Source organism: Ornithodoros turicata, chromosome 7, assembly GCF_037126465.1.
Source record: "Ornithodoros turicata isolate Travis chromosome 7, ASM3712646v1, whole genome shotgun sequence".
NCBI lineage: Eukaryota > Metazoa > Arthropoda > Arachnida > Ixodida > Argasidae > Ornithodoros > Ornithodoros turicata.
Genome location: NC_088207.1, coordinates 58911911 through 58931596, shown reverse-complemented (window position 1 = coordinate 58931596; position 19686 = coordinate 58911911). Strand labels below are relative to the sequence as shown.

Sequence of the window (19686 nt, the reverse complement as noted above, 5' to 3'; positions counted from 1 at the left end):
CAACTAGCCCGCTCCGGTCCTTAGAAGTCGGCCCAGGACGCGTTAGTCGTTACGTTGCCCTTCTCTGTGAGGCCGACAACGGCAAGCACTGCGATGGAGTACTTTTCCTTCATGAGTGAGATAACACAACGAGGACCAGTTCACTGCATGGACTGGGGGTGCCACCCTATGCTAGGCTTTGACAGGAAGGTAACGTAAGATTTTGGAGTCTGCCTGTGTCTGAGCCTGGAGTGGATGTCTCTGCTGTCCATTACCCTTGCACACAAAGACTACGGTCACATCTATAGGAGATGACCACCTTCTGGCTCGACCCCTTTCAAAGAAGACTTGTCTCTTTAAAGGGAGACTCCGCACGAAAAAGGTGTTGAGGTAATAGTGTGACATCAATCCGTACCGTATGATATTTCAATGAACACCACATCCCCAAGTGGCCCAGATGATTAGAAAATGAATATTTTCCTTCGAGTGATTAGGCGCTCCTCCATGGAAAAGCAGTCCAGCAACACTGTGCTTCACCTCAGCGGCTTTGTAAGGTACTGTACGGCTTTCTGTAGGTTTTGCTGTTACCGCTGGCGAATATCTTAGAGCGAAATCGAGGAAGCACACGACTGGCCATCCACGCGACACGAAGAAGTTACAAAGCGCGTGCCCGAAAAACAGCCGGTGGCCCACACGAGACTACCGGTGACGTCACGCATGGTACAGGAGGTAGTAGAGGGAACCTTCAGAAGTTTCGGTTTCGTTTTGAGCTTCCCAGCCCTTTTGGCAACTAACGAGTTCCAAATGCCGTATTTCTAATTTCGGAAGGATGTATCGAGCTTATTTACATAGTCATTATAATAGTTTCGGATTGTCCCGGAGGATTGGGCTGTTGTTCGGTGTTCAATAAACCTTTAGTTGAATGTCAATGCCTGTCCAATATCGATCAACAGCAAGCACTGGGACGACTCGAAGTGTTTGCCTGTTGTGGGCGAGATTGCTGCCGACGATTCCCATTGGTAGTCGTAAACACGTGACCGCGCTTCGTCACTGGCGATGACGCCTGCAGTGACGTCAGAGCCGCATTAGTTTCGGTATTCGCGGTTTTCTACTACGCGTCTATTACCCATTTTGTGGCGTAAAAACGCAAGTCTACATAGTTGTTGCAATTTTTGACAGAAATCCGGAATAACTTGAGATCAAGTTTCACACCCCTTTTAAGAACTGGGCGTCGCAGTCCTACAGACAACCTTTCCTTCTAATGCATAATAACTAAAAGAAAAACACAAAAGCAAGAATGCCACTACGGTTACAAGCAGTACTGCATAACTTCCGTTTTCCGCCATTATGGCCACACAGCAAGTATCCCATAATGCAAGTTATACGAGATACCTTCCAACGAGCAAGCCGATATAGCCGCCAAAGTATGTTGCGGAAGTGAGATGAATGTTCGCCGACGTAATTCCACTCTTGCGGGATCAAGTTCCGATGATGCTCTTAACGGTTTGTCTAACACTCCAGTATGGGCTACATTAATAAAAGGCTGGATTTGCTCCCAAGATGCGTCCTCTCTATCGTGAAACGCGATATCGTTAGCCGACACTGTCTATAGGTGCATGGTCCGCAGCACAGCAAGCGCGCGCAGTTCGGTAGCTTGATGGGTTCCATATTTCTTGCAGAGGTTTATGACAGTTTCGGGATGAATAGAAGAAAGAGAAACACGTGTTTTCTGGGAGAGACGCAAATAAGCTGGTGGATGTGGTTTATGAAGTCTGAGCTTGAACACAAAAAAGATGCGCTTTTCTCAACTGCGCTAACATGGAAGGGAGCACATATTTGCGTACGCTTCCTTCCTCCTTGAGATGGTCACCTGAGGAAGGTGATACGGCACAGGCAATGCACGACCCTTACTTTTATGTGTGGAAGCAAGGTAAAGAACGACAAACGTAGGTGATGGTGTTGCTGGTGAAAGGACTCGCCGTTGTCGTCCTCGCAGAGGCGGGCAACGCCCTGGGAGAATGTGCGTCCGGGGCCGACTTCTCATGGAACTGTGCCGACATATGTCTGAAAGCGTCCGAGGAAAACCCCACAGCCGGCACCGGGATTCGAACCCGGGTACCTCCCAGTCTCGACGTGAGATGGCGAGCAACGTAGATCGTGGGACATACCGCTGGCAGCTCCAATGACAGCCTGTACGCGTATAGCCGTTCAGGATGAGAGAAAAACACTGTGATGTAGGATGTGTGAGGACGAGGAAGAAGGAAAAACTTGCTCTTACACTGTAACGCCAGAGCCGTTACATTCCCTTCTCTTTCTCTAGTATCTTTTGTTACTTCTCTAAGGTTGCGACCAAAATTCCCATTTCCTGCAAGCGACGTACCAATGACGGACGAAAAACAAAGAAAAGTTACAAACAACGCGATGGTTTCTTCTCCCTGGTGCTTGTTATTGTAACTCGTATCCCCTCCAAAATTCCCCGGAGGCGTCCTTCCTTCCGATATGGCCAACCTACGAGCAATTCAAAACACGTCTCCAATCTTGTTTGTGGACTCGTCTCCAGAAAAACAAGTCGAAATACGCGCGTCAAAAATAATAAGAAGGAGGAGTAAAGGGGCGCACTTGTTTTAGTTTTCAATAGCTTTCCCTCATTGAGTATGTTGTACATCGATAACTGCTTCTCGCTACGTCATCGCACATACCCACGTTCGGAGAAGAGCAACGATGTTTGTTCTGCACTCCACTTCCGTGCTTGCTGCTTCCGTTTTTGGCGATCGATTATTCTTTATATATTTTTTTGGTGTCCCGCATTCTCGGATGTTTTTTTCTCGAGTTTTATTGATTTCTAAACGACTCCCCGACCGTAGCTTAAAAACCTCGACTTCTTCCGCTATGTAGAATCAAACAGAGACAAGGCAAGTCTCAATCTTCCTTCTGTGTCTTTTACATTGATTCCTCAAGAGCGGCAAGAAAGTCGGTCGTTCTTTCTTATCGTGGTGTTCACAGCTGCCGAGTTGTTTGTTGCCCTCACCCTCGACGCTGTTTGGAGTCGGTGCGTTGGGCGTCAACTCCAAGTTACCCAGTTTCTTTATTTTGTTTACTCTGCGGACATTAGAGGTCGTGCCTTGGAAGGTGAAATGTGAACCCATTCCGAACGCCAACATCTTTACCCCTTTTGAAACAACATTTGTGCCCGGATTAAACTCCCCAAAGAAAGGGCTTCCATTGGTGAAGTTCGGTGACCCTGAAATGTTGGCATATAGTTAGGGTTAGTCCCGTGGCATAGTGTGATCGCTTTCCACGCCGAGACACGAATCCTGTCTCAGGTTTTCCCAAGACTTTCCAGACGAATGTCGGCACAGTTCCTCTTGAAATCGGCCCAGGACGCATACTGTCCTTCCTGCTCTTCATCTGTCCACGTCTATACGCCGCTCATAGCCACTGTTGCTTCGCGGCGCTAATACGGAATTCACTTGAGAGTATCGACACTTCGGTCCAGTTGAGGATGAAAGACGGCTAACGTCCACCAGAGCGTCCCGAATATGTCAACTGCTGCTTGTAAACGAAAGGAACACCAGTGCACGATAGATGGCATCGTGGTGCGGAAACAAAATGGCGCATACTCGCTCTTGGTACTCAGTGTCGATACTCTGAAGCTTATTTAGCTGACGTTTGCTGGTTAAACCCGATTCCTCCCGTTTATTCCTGCACGAATCAGTTTCATCGACGCCTGACCAGGGTTCCCTTTTACGTATTTCACGCGTTGCCGCAAGAAGAAGCGGCGGCCAGAGACTAGAATAATGACGTTCCCGGTATTTGCAAATACCTACTGCGTTAGATGCATCAACTTGGCTTCAGTTTATGCGGAATTACTCCCTCACTCTTCTTCATTGATGTCTGTGATGGTAGTCACCGATCGTCCAAACATCGTTTCTACCAAACGTCGTTTCTTTATTTATTTCAGAATCCAGTAGCCGAAACGATTTCCTATATAACCCCTCGACACCAACTCCACCTATAGAGGTAAACTCAACCTGACATTGCACTGTGTAGGCTTGCCGCTGAGGGCAGTAATCCATTGACCTTCGTTTGAATCAGCGAAACGGACGACGATCAAAGGCGATCAAGTTTGGACAACAACAGCGCCTGCACTCCTGTGTATTTAGACGGTCTCACTAGCAAATATCGCAATAGCGTGCTTACAAAGCTTGCGTGGAAGCGCTTCTTTGCTAGGAGGGACATTTGCATTAAAGATTAACCCGTATAAGCCTCGGATGTACGTGTATTTCGCTCGGACGTTTTATACGCATCATAAGGGCAGGCCGTATCACCTAAAAGAGCATCAACACTTAGCTATTTAGGTGTATCAGTTGAAACGCCTTTCTCCGTGGTTGTTCAAGTTGATGACTACACCCTTGAGTAGTCATCAACTTGAACAAAAGAAGAAAAAAATAAAGGGCAACTGTAGATGCATTGTCATATTATTCCCTTTTGAGACTAAGGGCATTGATATTTATGCGACTATGTCAGTGCTATTGAGGAAATTTCATGCGTAGGGGAGTGAAACGGGGTGTAATTGCAATCTATAGGGGACTATAGAAGCTGTAATTTCCCCACAATTTACATTTTCGTTCACTTTTATTTTACCGCAGATTGTAAAAATTTGGGATTGGCTTTACACAACGTGGTCGACTCCATCCCACTGTAGATCTTTAGTCACTTGCGGCGGCGTCGACGGCACCGAACCTGCTACTAACTTGTAACACTTTAGCTACTTGGAGCCAGACATTCGTTGTGTGAACAATGCAGGCGCCGTCAAAAAGGATGTGGTGTCTTACACCGTATTGTAGAGGAATCATTCCTTCATTCCCAGACTTTATTCTCCTTTCTCGCGTGCCACATACGACAGAACCGATACTTGACGAGTGTTCAAACGCGGCAATAATTCAAAAATGAAAAGGTATTGTCAACCTGTTGTATAACGGGTTTGTCTAACGGGTTATTTTGCGTGCCATTTTCACCTTTAGTGTTGTGTGTACGCACTGTCTTAACAACCATCATTATCATTATCTACGCGTGTACAGACATTCTCACCATTGGGTCATCAATGCTCTCAAAGCTAGCCTTGTACTGTCTCGTCATTCTAGCTGGTCGTTCAATCCCTATCTCCTCAAGCCGGGGTGTCCATCTTTTTCCAAAGAACAATCCTGGCATATCATAAACATAACCCAAGTTTGGCAATCTGTGTTTCCAGCGATATATTCCTTCTCTCTGTGCTTGTTTACCACTACATAGCGGTAAGTGCTTTGCCATGAAGGCACGTACCAGTCAGAGAGAAGAAGACTCCTCCTTCTTGCTTCGGACTTATATAGTGTGCAACAGAATATACGAGGTTCTGGGAATTACCGAACCCTTCCCTTGTTACGGACCAATGAGTCCCAGGCAAAGTTGCAACCACATCCGTGACCGCTGCCAGTGATAAGACTCTCGCAACACAGCAGCGATCAAGAGAACTCTCTTCCTCCCATCGCAGCTGGGATTACAGCCCAAGCGGTTTCCGATTGCCTCTGTTGTTAGCACCGCCGCTATTTCCTCCAATCGCCGAAAGGTATCTCAAAAGAATCAAGAGAAAAGGGATTATGTCTTTCGATGCAAGAAACGTGGAAGAAGTGTCGTGGACGTTATTTAGATATCCCGTTGAGCCATTCGAAAACTCAGTACAACTAATTCGTGCTCCTCGCTTTCAGAGTTTTTACATACCGCCGGGAAACAACTGTGGCTATGGACAGATGGAGAGAGGACACAGCAGGAAGAAGTGGGGGCCGACTTCAAGGGGAACTGTGCCGACATTTGTCTGGAAAGTATGCTGGAAAACCCAGGGAAAACCTCACAGTCGGGGGTAGGATTCGATATATATATATATAAAGAGGGGGGAAACACCCTGTATATACAGGGTGTTTCAAAAAACATGTCATTCGGAGCGGCCGAACGAGCGGCCGAATAATGACCAAGCCAGGAGCAATGCATTTTCAGAACCCCGCACAGCCGAGTAGCAGACGACATTTCTCTGGACCAATCAGCGAGCGTGTCCCTTGTAACGTCAGCGCGAGGTCCCAGGCAGATCACAGGCTGGTACTGCTCTCCACCGCCGTTGCGCACGGTCGCTTTTTTGCGGCCAACTTTAAATTCAATTTCTGCGATAATTATGACTCTGTTGTGTGAATTACTTCTCATGATGCATCTTACTTAACAGTTTTATAGGAAGAAAATCCTGTCCCGTACGTCGTATCGCCGAAAACTCTCTCTTTCTCTCTTGGCGCGCGATGCAAATTGGTCACTTCGAGAGAGTCACATTATCTGTGACGTTTTTCCTGTTGCCAGTTTAAGTGACCAGTCAGTTCAGGGACTTTCAACTGTCGCAAAACGGCAGGCGATTTCATTCTCTCCGTTTGTTGCATAAAATCAGTTGTCGTCGGATTTTCAAGTTTATTGGACAACAGCACTCCACAAAGGCGGGAGTTGCAACATCGGAAATGGCTTTTAAGAACTCTGTTTATCGACTTTCGCTCCAACTCGAGATGCATTTTGGCCAAGTGAAGATGTCACTCTAGAAGAGAGCACGGTTCTTACCCCAAGAAAAAGATTTCGAGAGGTCGCCTTTCAAGGCAACTCTGTCGATTGACGCACCGCGGTACCATTTCCGGGTCAAGAATGCCACATGAATGTTCCCTTCCGCTTTTACTTGTGAGACATCGCGGTGTTGGTATGGCGTCTCCCAGACCGGGCCTTTCTGTTTACGAGCCACACGTTATAGAACAAAGTTAGGTCGAAAATAGTGCGGAAATTATTGAGCTATATAGGCTCACTTCATTGCGTGACGTCATAGAGACGCGGTGGCGCTGCTGCTCTGTTTGCTGGCCAAAAATCGCCCATTCACCGAGTCACATAGGTGTTTTCTTTCGCTATTAAAGGCCACAATGTGCTACAGAAAGGCCCAATACGCCATGCGGTTTCGCACTCCTTTTTGCCCACCAGCGACGTCTGCTCTATGCTCATGCGCAGATGCGCCCTCTAGTTTACAAATTTCAAGTGGATCTATATAAACGCCTCGCACCAGCATATTCGTACGATAGACTCACACGAAAGACGAAATGAGGGCAACCCTGGCGCTCTAACGTACGTATGCACTCAGGATGTCCTGACCCCCTCCTCAATTTCTGCCTTCACATAGTGTTTAATTGACCTAGATCGTGTACCTACCATGCTGCCCAAGACTGGATCCCCCCTCTCAGAGAAATCCTGGATCCGCCCCTGTATGTACTTCATAACGCCCGAACTTATGCACTTGTAAAGAGGAAAAAAAAAAGAAAAAAAGGAAGAAAGAAAGAAAAGAAAGAAAACGCTAAACACATATCATTAACCGTTACCTCAGAAAAGAGGGAACTAAATGCCTGCATGTAGTCCTTGCCCGCACGTAACGAGTTCGTTTTACCAATTATATTCCACGAAGACAAAATGTCCAATCAGCATGCCCTTTACTTTGGTCTATGTTCCTGGGCTTCCTAGTGAAAACGTACGGTGTCAGGTGACTTGAGTTGATGAGGTACTAGTTTTTGTAAGAAGATCTGTTATCAATTATATTTTTCGCAATGTAAGCGAGTCATTATTTGGTTACCAAACAAAAAAAGCAATTCGTTACTAGGTGACGCACAACTCTGATGACGATGTTTATTATGGGGGTTATACAGATGGGGAACGCGACGCTGTGTCGTCCGTTCGTGTTGTTTGTTTGTTGTGTGTGTTTCTTTCAGGCGCAAAGGAATGCCTTGTCGACAAATTAGCCACTTTACCGCATTCGTCGTAAAATAAATTTATATGTGTGCATAAATATCAATGCATTTATGCATGTATGTGTAAAAAATAAATAAAGCTGTACAATATGTTTCCTCTTTATGCGCTACTTCACAAGCTTTACCTACCCACAGGAGTCGGAACATTCTAATGGCGTTTAAGGCTTTTATGCATTTCGGCCTTTTAGGCCAAGAAACAACGACATCATTTAGACATCACATTCCGTGCTTGGGTCATTTAGGGATGTCGAGAGAAATTACGGGATGAGTCCTGCCTGGACCCTCCTCCTCACGTCTCATGGTGCAAGCAACCGTCGAGCCTTAAGGGCCTGGCTGCCCCCTCTCTCGCTGGCCCTTATCATTCTTCAAATCGCCCATTACACAGAGTATCACCAGTATTTCATGTGCCGAATTTCTCCATTCGTCACAATCAATTTATCTGTTGTTGTTGTTTCTACCTGGAACTCAAAGCGCCTGACATCCCTCCGCTGTCGTTTTGGCCGCGGTCTCGGGCCGGCCGACATGATGATGGCACGCTGATCGTGTGATGTAAAAACCGACGGCAATAGTGCTCTCTCCAACGCCAAAACTCCCTAACAAAAACAGAAAAAATATGCTCACTACGCTCGGAGAGATACGCTACACTTTTCCTTTTAAATCGCATTCCTCCCTCTCTCTCTCTCTAAAGAACAGAAGTAACATAGGGAGACAAAAAGAAAAAAAAAAACTCTGAAAGTCGTAGTAGCGCCAATGTGCATACCTTCATGAAAGGACGACGACGAGAAAACCATCCCTGGCACAACAGAAATACAAACAGAAAGTAGGGGCACTCGGGAATGCGCGAATCGAACACGACGAGTATCTGGTACAGAAAGCGAAATTCAATGACTTCGCCTTAATGCTTGAAAACGATCTCGTGCACCGTTCTTTACGAATAATACCAAAAACACACACGCGAACACGTTCGTATAAATCGACATCCTAATAGATAAAGCGATCCCAGTGTAAAGGCAAAACAGGAGCATAAAAACATTTCACGAATTCTATTCTACGAAATTCACTGCGTAGAGGATGCAACTAATGTGATAAAGGCGAATGCATTTTTGCCGAGACTGACATTTATTTGCGCGACCTTTTCTTTTTTCTTTTTCTTTGTTTTTTGTTGTTGTTGATGACGACGAACGTTTGTACCATTTATTCTAGGATATATTTTATTCGTCGCGGCTTTTTATATATATATATTCAGTATTCAGTATATATATATATAAGAAAATCCGTGAGAGCGCTACAGAACCAACTTCGCAGTCCGATTATACGGTCTGCAGACATTCTGTCGAAAAGAGTATGTAACTAATAGGTGACTAATTATCTAAGATTCGTTAGTAACTTTTGAATCACAAGTTTACGGCAAAACAATGTGAGATATCAGATTAGGGGAAGGTCATTATATAAAGACAGCCAATTTCTTTAAAATGCCGACACGGGAACGTGTTTTGACGTCTCATTTGATTCAGCGAATATTCCTGCGCAAGTAAGCTGAAATTGAAAGACGCGGGAGAACAACGCCCATTTCATGACGAAGGTCACGTGCTTTGGAGCGACGGAGCTGGCACGTCGAGCCTGAGAGGTACCCGGGTTCGAATCCGTGCCGGCTGTGCTGTCAGACGCTCCCAGGTGGCGTTAGTCGTGTGGTTCCATCGCCACCGCAATGCGGCCCAGATAAGTGACTGATATCCTCCTTGCGGCATGACCCACCCGCTCGTTGGTGGTAGCCAAGGTCGCTCTGAAGGCTGGGTGCTGTCTCAGGTTTTCCCTGGGAGACTAATGTCGGCCCAGGACCCCCTCTGTTCTCCCACTCATAGCCACAGTTGCTTCGCGGCGCTAACACGTGTTTATGCTCAGCATGACTTCTAGTTATGTGAGTGCAAAATCACCTATCGCGGCGCCAGTTTTCTTCGTTAATTTCCTTACGAAACCCACACTGCCGTGACAGTTCATTGATTAATGGCTTTCGCAGATGACTGTTTAATAGGTTAACCTGCCGCGAACTGCTGGCGTTTCTTAATTAGCAGCATGAAATTGACTTTTTCAGTCGTCACCCTCGAATAATTTGCGTACGAAAGTCGCAAGATTTATTAAAAAATGAACCAAGCTCCAAGAAACTTGGATATGTGTTTGCAGGGAGGCCGTATACCGAAAGTACGTGTGTAAGTATGGGAGGCATAAGAAAGCCAACCCATGTTTCACAGTTCCATGTCACAACTTGAGTAGGGACATGTTTGAGTTTATTTATGAGCGAACCCACTGCGTTTTCTTGAGGCAGGGTATGTCACCTGCACTTATTGGCTGCTGCTGCTTGGAGATCACGTGTGTGCGACGAAACGTTCCCAGGCGATAACGAATGTGGCCACGAAACGTGAAAAAACTCTCTCGCAGTGAAACCGTTAACTGCGGCAGTACCAGAACAGCACGAAGCAGAGCGAAAAAGATGAATGAGTGGCCCACTCAAAACAACAGCATTGCGCAGAGCCGACAGAGGACAGTACAGAATTGCATATAAACAAGGAAACAGACTTGCTTTTCCTTAACTTGTACAGCTTGGGACAAAGGTTGACGTAACACAGCACTGGCGTATTTCTTCATCGAATCGGACCCCTGCTAGATGTCAGGACTCGGGTTTGCTGCTATGGTGTCGGGAGAAATGCGGTTATCTGTAAATTCTTGTCCCATGCTGTACGCTGCTGTATCCTTTGGGGCAGCGGCTGCGGGCAGAGAGGTCGGTGTGAGCACTAACTTCATCCAAGGGAGCCGCGCGCTAGACAAAAGAAAAGCTCGAGATTTCCGAATTAATGGGCCAAGGAGAACGACAAACGTGGAGGCCCTTAACATGCGGATTCACGAACGCGATCGTAAGTTACGCTAAGACGTCGTAGCTTGCGACGCACGTCTTGTGTTGCGTGTGTTGCACTCAGTTTTGCAGCTTTTATGGCTTCTTTAGACTTTCTTGCAGACAATTTGGAGAGGTGTTGGGGGTGTCTTAGCGGGGTGTAGGGGATGCTTGAAAAATCCGTGCGACCCGATTTTACGGAGCAAAAAGTTGAAGCATTTGTTTAAGGTTACCAAGCAAAAAAGTGCCTCAATGTCACTTCGGGGACGGTCTCGAGGGTTCTGTGGCAAAGTGCAATGCGTTGGCGCGCATTACGGAGTCTTTGTTTGCCGTCTCCAAATCCACCGCTGCCAAATAACGCCGCCATCTTCCTTCGTAAGACTGCTCGGGAGCTCTCGCAGGATTCCGCCGTAAGCTGCGAAGATTTTGCGACGCGCGCCCTTCGTGAATCTACACTTCGTCGTAACTTTCCCGTACGACGGAGTTACGACAGATTCCGTCGCTCGAGCTCTTTGTGAATCCGACCCCAGAACTCCAATGCACATTTTACCGACATAGCGATTGACGCGGCCAACTGCAACGTCCTCGCCCTGTCGGAGACCAGGACCAACCTACCGCGACATTGGAAGGCTTGTGATGCGTTTCTCTTACGGAGAGAGAAGATGACCGAAATGCCGGTGCAGCCACCTATACTCGAGAAACGACGAAACTATCTTAGGAACCAAGACAGTCACGCTCAAAGCACGCCGCTGCAGACCAAGTTGGTGACGTAGGCTTCGTAGAGGCGGGGAATGGTGTTTAGGGGTCAGCCTGCTCGTGGGTGGCGGCTCGGTGCAGCCAGGCAAGGGAGGAGAGGGAAAGAAAAGGGGAAATGTGATGGTGGTACAGTCCCTCTTGATCTGGTAATTGCGCAGAGAACACACGAGTGTCCTTCAGTAGCCTTCATTGGGATGCTCTCTGTACCAAGGTTAACCGCAGTGATTTATCCAGACCGCCTCTACACCCCCTAACACTCCCCCCCAAATGTTCAGTGACACCCCCCTAACGTTTTCAGCTGTGTACCTACAGGGGGTGCCCCTGCGATTTCAGCTTTCGACACATGTCGGTAATGGTACGTTAGGCTGTAATGACGTAACTATAATAATGCCCCACCCCTAATTTTTTTCAACACCCCTCCGTGCTTGGAATTCTAGATGCACCACTGGTTAACCGTAAGTATGATTGACGGAGTTACTCTCCACATATGCGTGTACAAGTGGACTATACATGGATGCCCCTTATCGTGCTGAATACTCTACGCCGGATTACCATAAAAGCAAGATGGAGAAGTTAATTCTGGCCAAACTCTTCAATTACTCTGCAAGCAACACATTCATAGAAAAACTGACGGAACACAACATGCCCATGTCATGGGAGACTTCAATATAGACATTAACAAGCCCCAGAACAACTTTTTCGCGGACTTTATGAAGGAAAGCTTCGACTAGTCAGTGACGATAAATTACCACCCGTACGGGAAGTGTTATAGATTGCGTCTCCGTCAGGAGCATACACAAGCTAGTGGTGGCCAAGTACGTGGGCTACTTCAGCCTTCACGGGCCTCTACTGTGTCCATCGTCGGAGAATGTCAGCGATGAGCTCTAAAAATGCTATCGCATTTCAATGACAATATGCACAGCGATTTCTGCCGTAATTTTTTCTGAATGGAATACATCCTAAACTAAACCCAGGGCATGGGCGGGAGGAGAGTTTTTCGCGTCCCGGTAGTACCAACGACGACCGCTAGGCAGTGTGTGGTTCCGTTCTCTCCCCTTCCTTCTGACCTCCTTCTCCAACATGGCGGTTGTGTTTACGGAATACGCTTGAAAACTGCCAAAATGTACCTTCAGAAGAACTTTCTTGTTGTGATTGTTGCGTTAAAGGCTGAACGTTTTCTTCTGTGACATTTTTACATCACGCGGTTACGTTAGGTAACATGTTTGCTGTGCACAGTGTCGAAAAGAGAAAATCCCGCGACACCGGAATGAAGGTGAGCTCCGAGATTCATTGCGTGATTTATTTAGATAGCTGTGTCACGGCGTCTCCCTTTGCAGTTCACTCCAAAGTAGGAATGCAATTTCAATATTTGTCAACAAAAGTCCCGGTTGAGTGTCTGCTGTTGTACACAAGGCGGGTGGGGCAACACGGATGCAACACGGATTGACCAACTTAGCGGTTATGTTTACGTGCGTCGCGTGCTGGTGTTTAGTCTCTCGAGGTCCGCATGCGAGCGTATTTTACGAAGGAAATATGTGCTGGTCCATATACTTGATTGCTAATCTAAATGAATGACGTTTCTATTATCTATGTATTTTGAGATGGAACTGCGTATATTGCTGTGCAAATGCGACCTGTATTCGCGATGTGTCACGAATGTGTCGATCACGTACGATGATGTGACGTACAGTTTGTTACTAAATTTCAATTGTTACTAAATTATTAAATGAAATAATTTCATTTTGGTGTTTATTGGAGGAAAATTCCGTAAATCTTTGTAAAGTAGTTTGTGATTCCTTCGAAGACTGCAAAGAACTGCACCTAAGCCCTGTCCCACATCGCGGCTGTGTTTTCATTTTCACAGGTTTCGCTGCCTAGCGCTATTTTAAAGTGATGCGCAAATTAGAACGGTGCAACCAAGCTGGTGTACCGTAGGAAGAGGTAACATTGCATTAAGTTTGAGGAACCCACAAGGACAACACAACGTCTTAGTCTAGAGTATAGTCTGGACAACATAGACCCCTCGTCTTGTGTGTTCCTCAAACTCAAGAAAATGTTACCCCTTCTCTGTCTATCAGCCTGACTAGGCCCCGGAGCCCGTATTTAACATGATTTCATTTCTGCTCGCTTTGCTCATCACTCTGCTGAGATCGGCCGCTGGTGTGAGAGTTGCCTTCCACTGTCTCGAGACAGGTGTCGGAGAGATCACTTGGCATGATCCTGTCACTCGTCATTGGTCCTTCGAGGCGCACTCCGGTTCGCAGACTCCTGTGGCGCTATGGGACATGCCGACCTTGACATGTCCTTGACTTTGCGCCGCGTTCGGAACGGAAACCGAAGGACCCCCCTACCGTCCAGAGCCTGACCAGGCAAGGCTCTGCGCCCCCTCCGCCCCTCCTCGTTTGCATAATCACGGCCGTTTGTATTCAAAGCGGGGGTTCGTCGTATGCGTGCGGGTGTTTCTGCGAAGATGTATTGTTGGAAGTAAGAAAAAAGGGGAGGCCACTCTCGTAACGAGTTGCCTCTTTCTTGGTGGCGAGAGGGGGGGTTGAGGTTCGCCGTCAGATTTATCTCGCTTCATATCTGTAAGCGCAGTACCGGTATTGAGAGGGCGAGAGCGTAAAGGCGATCGTTCTGCACGCGGATAATTACGCTATTTCCGCGACGATTATTGTCCGCAGAGGTGAAAGCAACCGCGATACCTTTTGGAGAGCGCCCAGTGAGATTACGTAAGATGAGCAATATTCGGTTCCCATAACGCGAGAGCGATTGCTCCTGGCAGAGGATGTTCTACCTGTGTATGGTGCTCGTGATACGTTATTGAGATATGTTCTAGCAGGGCTGGATATTTGTATGGCGCACGCTACGGTACGGTCCGAATGAGATTTATGAGGTTTTGTACCTTCGCGTTGCGATGATTTTGATGACTGATGTTGCTGAAAATACTGCTCAGCTGAAATGGCCATCTCAGCTTGATAACGTTGTGATCTCACTGTCCTCACACGCTGCAATCACAACGGCTGAGCAAAATCCTAAAATTACGGCTGTCGCCCCGAAACTTCTAAAAGCATACACGAAAAATCGGACACGGTCGCAAGACTCTGTAGCGCTATTCGTGATTTCGTCTCATTAGCTTTCCGCGATGGAATCAGAAATAACCATTCAGTGCCAAGTTCTGCGATCTAGTATTTGGAGTACGGTACTACACGATTTTCGCCCGTTTTTTCTGCAGTCATCATCATCAATGCGGAATACTTCTTTTTCTTTTTGTTGCCGCGGTTTCACTCATCTTGCTTGGCATGCGCATAAATTATGACCATGAAAAGAAATATCGACCAATGACACGCCAAATTTCGTTTTTTCTCTCTCGCTCTCCTTTGTTTTTCTCGGCGTCGAGTAAAAGGAGCAAGTGCATAACGACGTGGAACAAAATTGAACGGAACCAACGTTTTTCTATCGTCCACCTTGATTGAATACCAAATGAGACAGACAGGCTTCATTTTTCCCTCCTGGACATATCCCTTTTGATGTACGACAGGGTCCCTTTTTTCCCCTTCGTGCTTCCTCGGCTTTATTTGTTGAACGCTGTCCTAATTTAAAACCCGCACTCCACTCCGCGGTACGTGCTTTTGGTTCTTCTTTAGGAGCGTCTTTTCTTTTTTCTTTTTCTTTGATCGCGGTTACCTCGCGACGTAAAGCACCGAATTCTTATTATCGTATTCTTCCTTTACACGCGCATAGCAGATCGCACTTACTACGTTAACTGTTAACCAATTGGTGTATTTCTTCCGAATTTGATACTTTCTCTCTCCTACTTTTTTTTAAAATTCTCTCTTTCCGTCTCCGCTGCTCGTAAGTTTCCGATGGAGTGTAGAAAAAAAGAAGAAAGGGGTTCTTCTGTGCCTCAGAACACCAATTTCCATTGTGTTAGAGTGTAGAAACGTTGTTCCCCCTTTTTTTAAGTTGACAACTTAATCGCGCATTCTCTAGATGGTACTTGTTGAAATACGCTTCCACTAGTTTCGTCGAGCTGCTCCAGGAGAATTTGCCCCTTCATTGATGGACCCTTCTATCTGAGTATTCTGACGAGAACATTCCTCAGAGCACCGCTGTGGAAGATGCGAAAAACGTGTCTTTTTCCGCACTTATTTTCCTGCGGTGCAGCCACGAGATATTCTATAGCAGACGACAAGAAATGGCGGAGACGCGTCGTCTGCTAAGTGCGCAGTAGGGCAGTTCCGGCACCGTGCGGAAGCTCAATAGAAAACGCGATGGAACTTCTCGCCGTGAGCAGTTTCTTTCTTTCCTTCCACCAGAATATTCCGTGGAGACGTGGCTTTCACGTGAAACACGGTATCTGATGCATTTTCTCATTCCACTTCCATCCTGTCGAGCCATCTTTACTGTAGACGATACCCGCGAAGCAACTGTGGCTGTGAGCAGCGTACAGACGTGGACAGATGGAGAGAGGACAGCAGGAAGGAGTTAGTATGCGTCTGGAAAGCCAGGGAAGACACCTCCCAGTTTTGGTGTGGAAAGCGATCGCAAATATGGAGTACAGAACAGGAATCTGAATAAGGCGTGCTCCGTAAAACAGCTCGCTAGGAAGCTTGCAAGTGCCAAGAACGCTCATGTTCTGTTCGTGAACGCCCAGGACCCTCGAAAATCGTACATTTGCTGGTGCGTCTGGGAGGTCGAGTGTGACATCCTTTCCTCCACGTAAATATATCTTTACAACTCCTCCCGAAATATTTTTCTCGTTATGCTACTTGTCGATGTTTTAGGTTTAGAACGCACGTCCCACCTCATAACTTCATCCATGTGCTCTCTGCGACATGTTGTCTTTAGAATTCTTTTCCCCTTCGGACGTAGGGGCGCGAAACCAAACATTCCCGGCCTTGAATGCCCTCTAGTAATGCAATTCGAGTAATTTTGTATTTTACGCTGAATCCTTCACCCTCTCATTCTTGTCAAGTGCACAACGTGACCAGAATGGCTAGGCGTGACCTAACTTTGAGTAGGTGTGATTAGCTTGTGATGTGTATATGTGTTATGGCGATAAAAAAAAAGGGGGAGTGTATGTTTTTTTTTCTCTCTCTCTCTCAAATTGCTGTTAACGCTGCGTGGTGAGCAAGTTATGGATGGTTGGAAACCGTGCATTTCGCCGTGTTGAATATGTAATGAGGGCCGGTCCCGAAATCCAGCTTCTCGAGTCAGTGCGCAAAAAATAAAAAAGTGTTAGATATAGAGAGCACGAAATATTTACGTTTGAAGCGTGTTTCAAATCTATGTTCTCGGAGTGAATTTTTTAAACACGTAGTAGATACTTCGGTGGCTTGTCAGCGTCGTACGCGTAAGTAGTCTCAGTGAGAGTTCATTCTTCTTTTTTTTTCTTTTCGTGTTAGCGCCGCGAAGCAACTGTGGCTATGAGCGGCGTACAGACGGGGACAGATGGAGGGAGGACAGCAGGAAGGAGTTAGTATGCGTCCTGGGCCGACTTCAGGAGAACTGTGCCGACATTCGTCTGGAAAGTGTGCCAGAAATCCCCAGACAGCACAGCTGGTGCCGGAATTGGCAGATTGGAGATATGAGGCGCCATTTCTGCGCCCATAGCAGCACAGTTGCCCGGCGTACGTGCGATTCGCAACGTAACGTGATCTTCTCTCGCCCTCGTGACGTAAGCACTCGTAACCTGTGACGTGTCAGCACGAAGGAGGGAAAGTGCGTGTGCGGAGGAAACTTCTGCCGCACAGGTGTGTTCCGCTTGTATTCCTATTTTTATTTATTTATTTTTATTATTATTTTTTTTGCGTGAAAACGTTAGTGATGGGACTGCCATTAAAATTAGATTCCGTACACGTGAACCACGCGACGCAATGCATGTATTTAAAAGAAAGCCTTATTAACCATAACCTAACCCTAGCAGTACAAGTAAACGCAGCAAAAAGGACGCAAACACAAGGGAGAAGTGACAGACAGCAGAAACTGCGCAGTAATTTATGCAGTTTCCGTCACTTCTCCCCTGTGTTTACTTGTACTACTCTTATATACCAACTTCCCCGCTTCTGTACTTTAATCGAACATAACTCCAACCCGAACATTCAACTACGTGAAGAGAATGTGCAGGTGCAGCAGCACAGAATAAGTATGTGCAGCAAAATCGCTACGTCTGTCTCGTATAATGCAGCTGCACTCACATATGCAAATGACTGTCAATCCATTGCCCTTTGTGTCACACTCGGAACAGTTCCGTCATAGGATTTCTCAAACGGTGGACAAAGACTCAAAGTTCGATATCTAGCGCTGGCCGCTTTGTCCTCCGCCCGGATATAGCCTTTATTGATTGTACTTTCTTCTTCACAGGCCCCCCTTATCCTTTGCTAAGTTCAACGAGTTGGATTTGCTAAACTGGTTGGGCGGTGTACTGCCACGAGGTCCAGCAGACCATTATTCCTCAAGGGTTCCTGAGTGCGCGTTATACCCCATAAAATATGATAGTTATATACTTCCATTTAATGTAGAACAATTGCGTATAGTTTCGATTAAAGTTGGAGCCATAAATACAGTTGTCGTCCATCCAGTACAACGGTCCCAACAACATGTTGTCTAAGTGACGCTCGACGCTGGCTATTCGAATGTTGTACTTTCCGTTTCTTTTAACTTTTTTTATTTTTTTCGTCACGCTAAATTGGAAAGCAATTTATTTAACGAGGCAGCGTCCTCCTCGCACGCATGCTAGCAACGAAAGATTTGCGAGGATTAAAAAAGTACCCTTTTAAATTCATTCATTTGCGCTTCGTCTGCGAATCTTGGACTTCGTGTGAAGTAAACACGGAGGAGGGATACAAAGAAGAAAAACAAAAACAAAACAGGAATGGTAACAGAGCATAATGAATCTGTCCGTCGAAACAGGCATCTCGTATGCGGGGCTGTGTTTGTCGGTGCTCCGTAATAAGAAGAGTTTTAATTAGTGCGACGGGTAATTGACCTGCCTTAATTGTGTGGGTGGACGGACATCGTGCATAGATGTTGTTGTTGAGGGGTCATCATAAACAGGAACGTCCCTTGGCGCCCGCTATGTCACGGGGAAAAGCGGCTGCTATGATGAAATATTCTTTAAAGGTATATCGTAAAGCAGCAGACGGACAGGTTATGTTGCCGGCATATAGTTTAACAGCTTGTTGCTTGTAAACCTTGCACAACAAGTTATACATGCGACTGGAACGCTAAACATTTTTAATTTGCTAGTAAAATTGCGATAAAATAGGGTGCCCCAATACTAGCTCCCTCTGCACGGACGGCGCTAGTATTCAGGCACCCTACGATAAAACGGCTCGGGGCGACGTCTGGTGGAAAAGAATCCCCAATTTGTCGAGCAACAGTGATCTATGTTACCGACTGGCTTGCTGCTCCTGACGGCTACGCAGCCGACGTGTAGCCGACTTGTTTTAGACACAGTGTTATGCGCATGCAATGTAGTTTTGCCGCAGTACTTGACGAGCAATTCGCTGTTATTGGCGACCTCGACACAGTGCTGTCCGTAATTTGCAATTTCAATTTTCTAAATCACTATGAGCGCAATTGGGACTAAAATTGTGACGTAAGAGTAGTGAGGGCTCAAGCTCTATCGAATAGATCAAATTTCTGAGATTGCACCTCTGCTGCTTTACAGTATAAATGACGCTCTGTCGTCGTCAGGACGGTGTGTCGGTTGGCAGCAGTGTTGTTTACGAAGCGGCGCAAGCTGATTACTTATCTTCAATGAAATCTTAGATTTCAATTTCACGAATTAAACTCAGGTGACCCGCGTATTTTGATAGCACCCCGACGCAGCTATGGCTATATGAGCAACAGGAAGGAGACAGGAGAGAACGAAAAACCTGAGACCATAAAATGCCGTTGTAGACACGGAGTCGCGGCATCTCGTCGCCTCAAGCGTTTGGACAACCCTTTATTTCATAACCAATCAATCAAAAGCATCCATCACAAATTAGCGGCTGATCACAATGCAGAAGTGAGCAACGATGAGCTGCATAGTGTACATGATGTGGTTCACGCACGTTGAGATTTGAAATATGTGGTTGTTGTTCCGAAAAAACTGGGTTTTTAGTGGTGCATGATTTAGTTCTGAACCTGGTATAAGTAAGGGTCTCGAAGATTGCTCTTGGCCTTGTTTGTTTTAGATTCGCGTCACATTGTTGCTTGTCTCCAAAATGG

At 46.5% G+C, this 19686-nt stretch overlaps 1 protein-coding gene across 3 annotated transcripts in view; it reads left to right on the top strand.

The window, feature by feature from the left end:
- Positions 1–5: 5 nt before the first annotated feature.
- The window catches only part of LOC135401746 (protein O-mannosyl-transferase Tmtc3-like), a 131706-nt gene continuing 112025 nt past the window's right edge, over positions 6–19686 (top strand). For 2 of the 3 annotated variants that reach the window (XM_064634310.1, XM_064634309.1), the window contains exon 1: positions 12520–12742. In XM_064634310.1, the coding sequence (XP_064490380.1) occupies positions 12689–12742 (54 nt within the window). In that variant the 5' untranslated portion in view covers positions 12520–12688. Of the gene's footprint in view, positions 190–12519; positions 12743–19686 lie in introns of those variants that run through there. The other variant, XM_064634308.1, reaches the window with a different exon arrangement.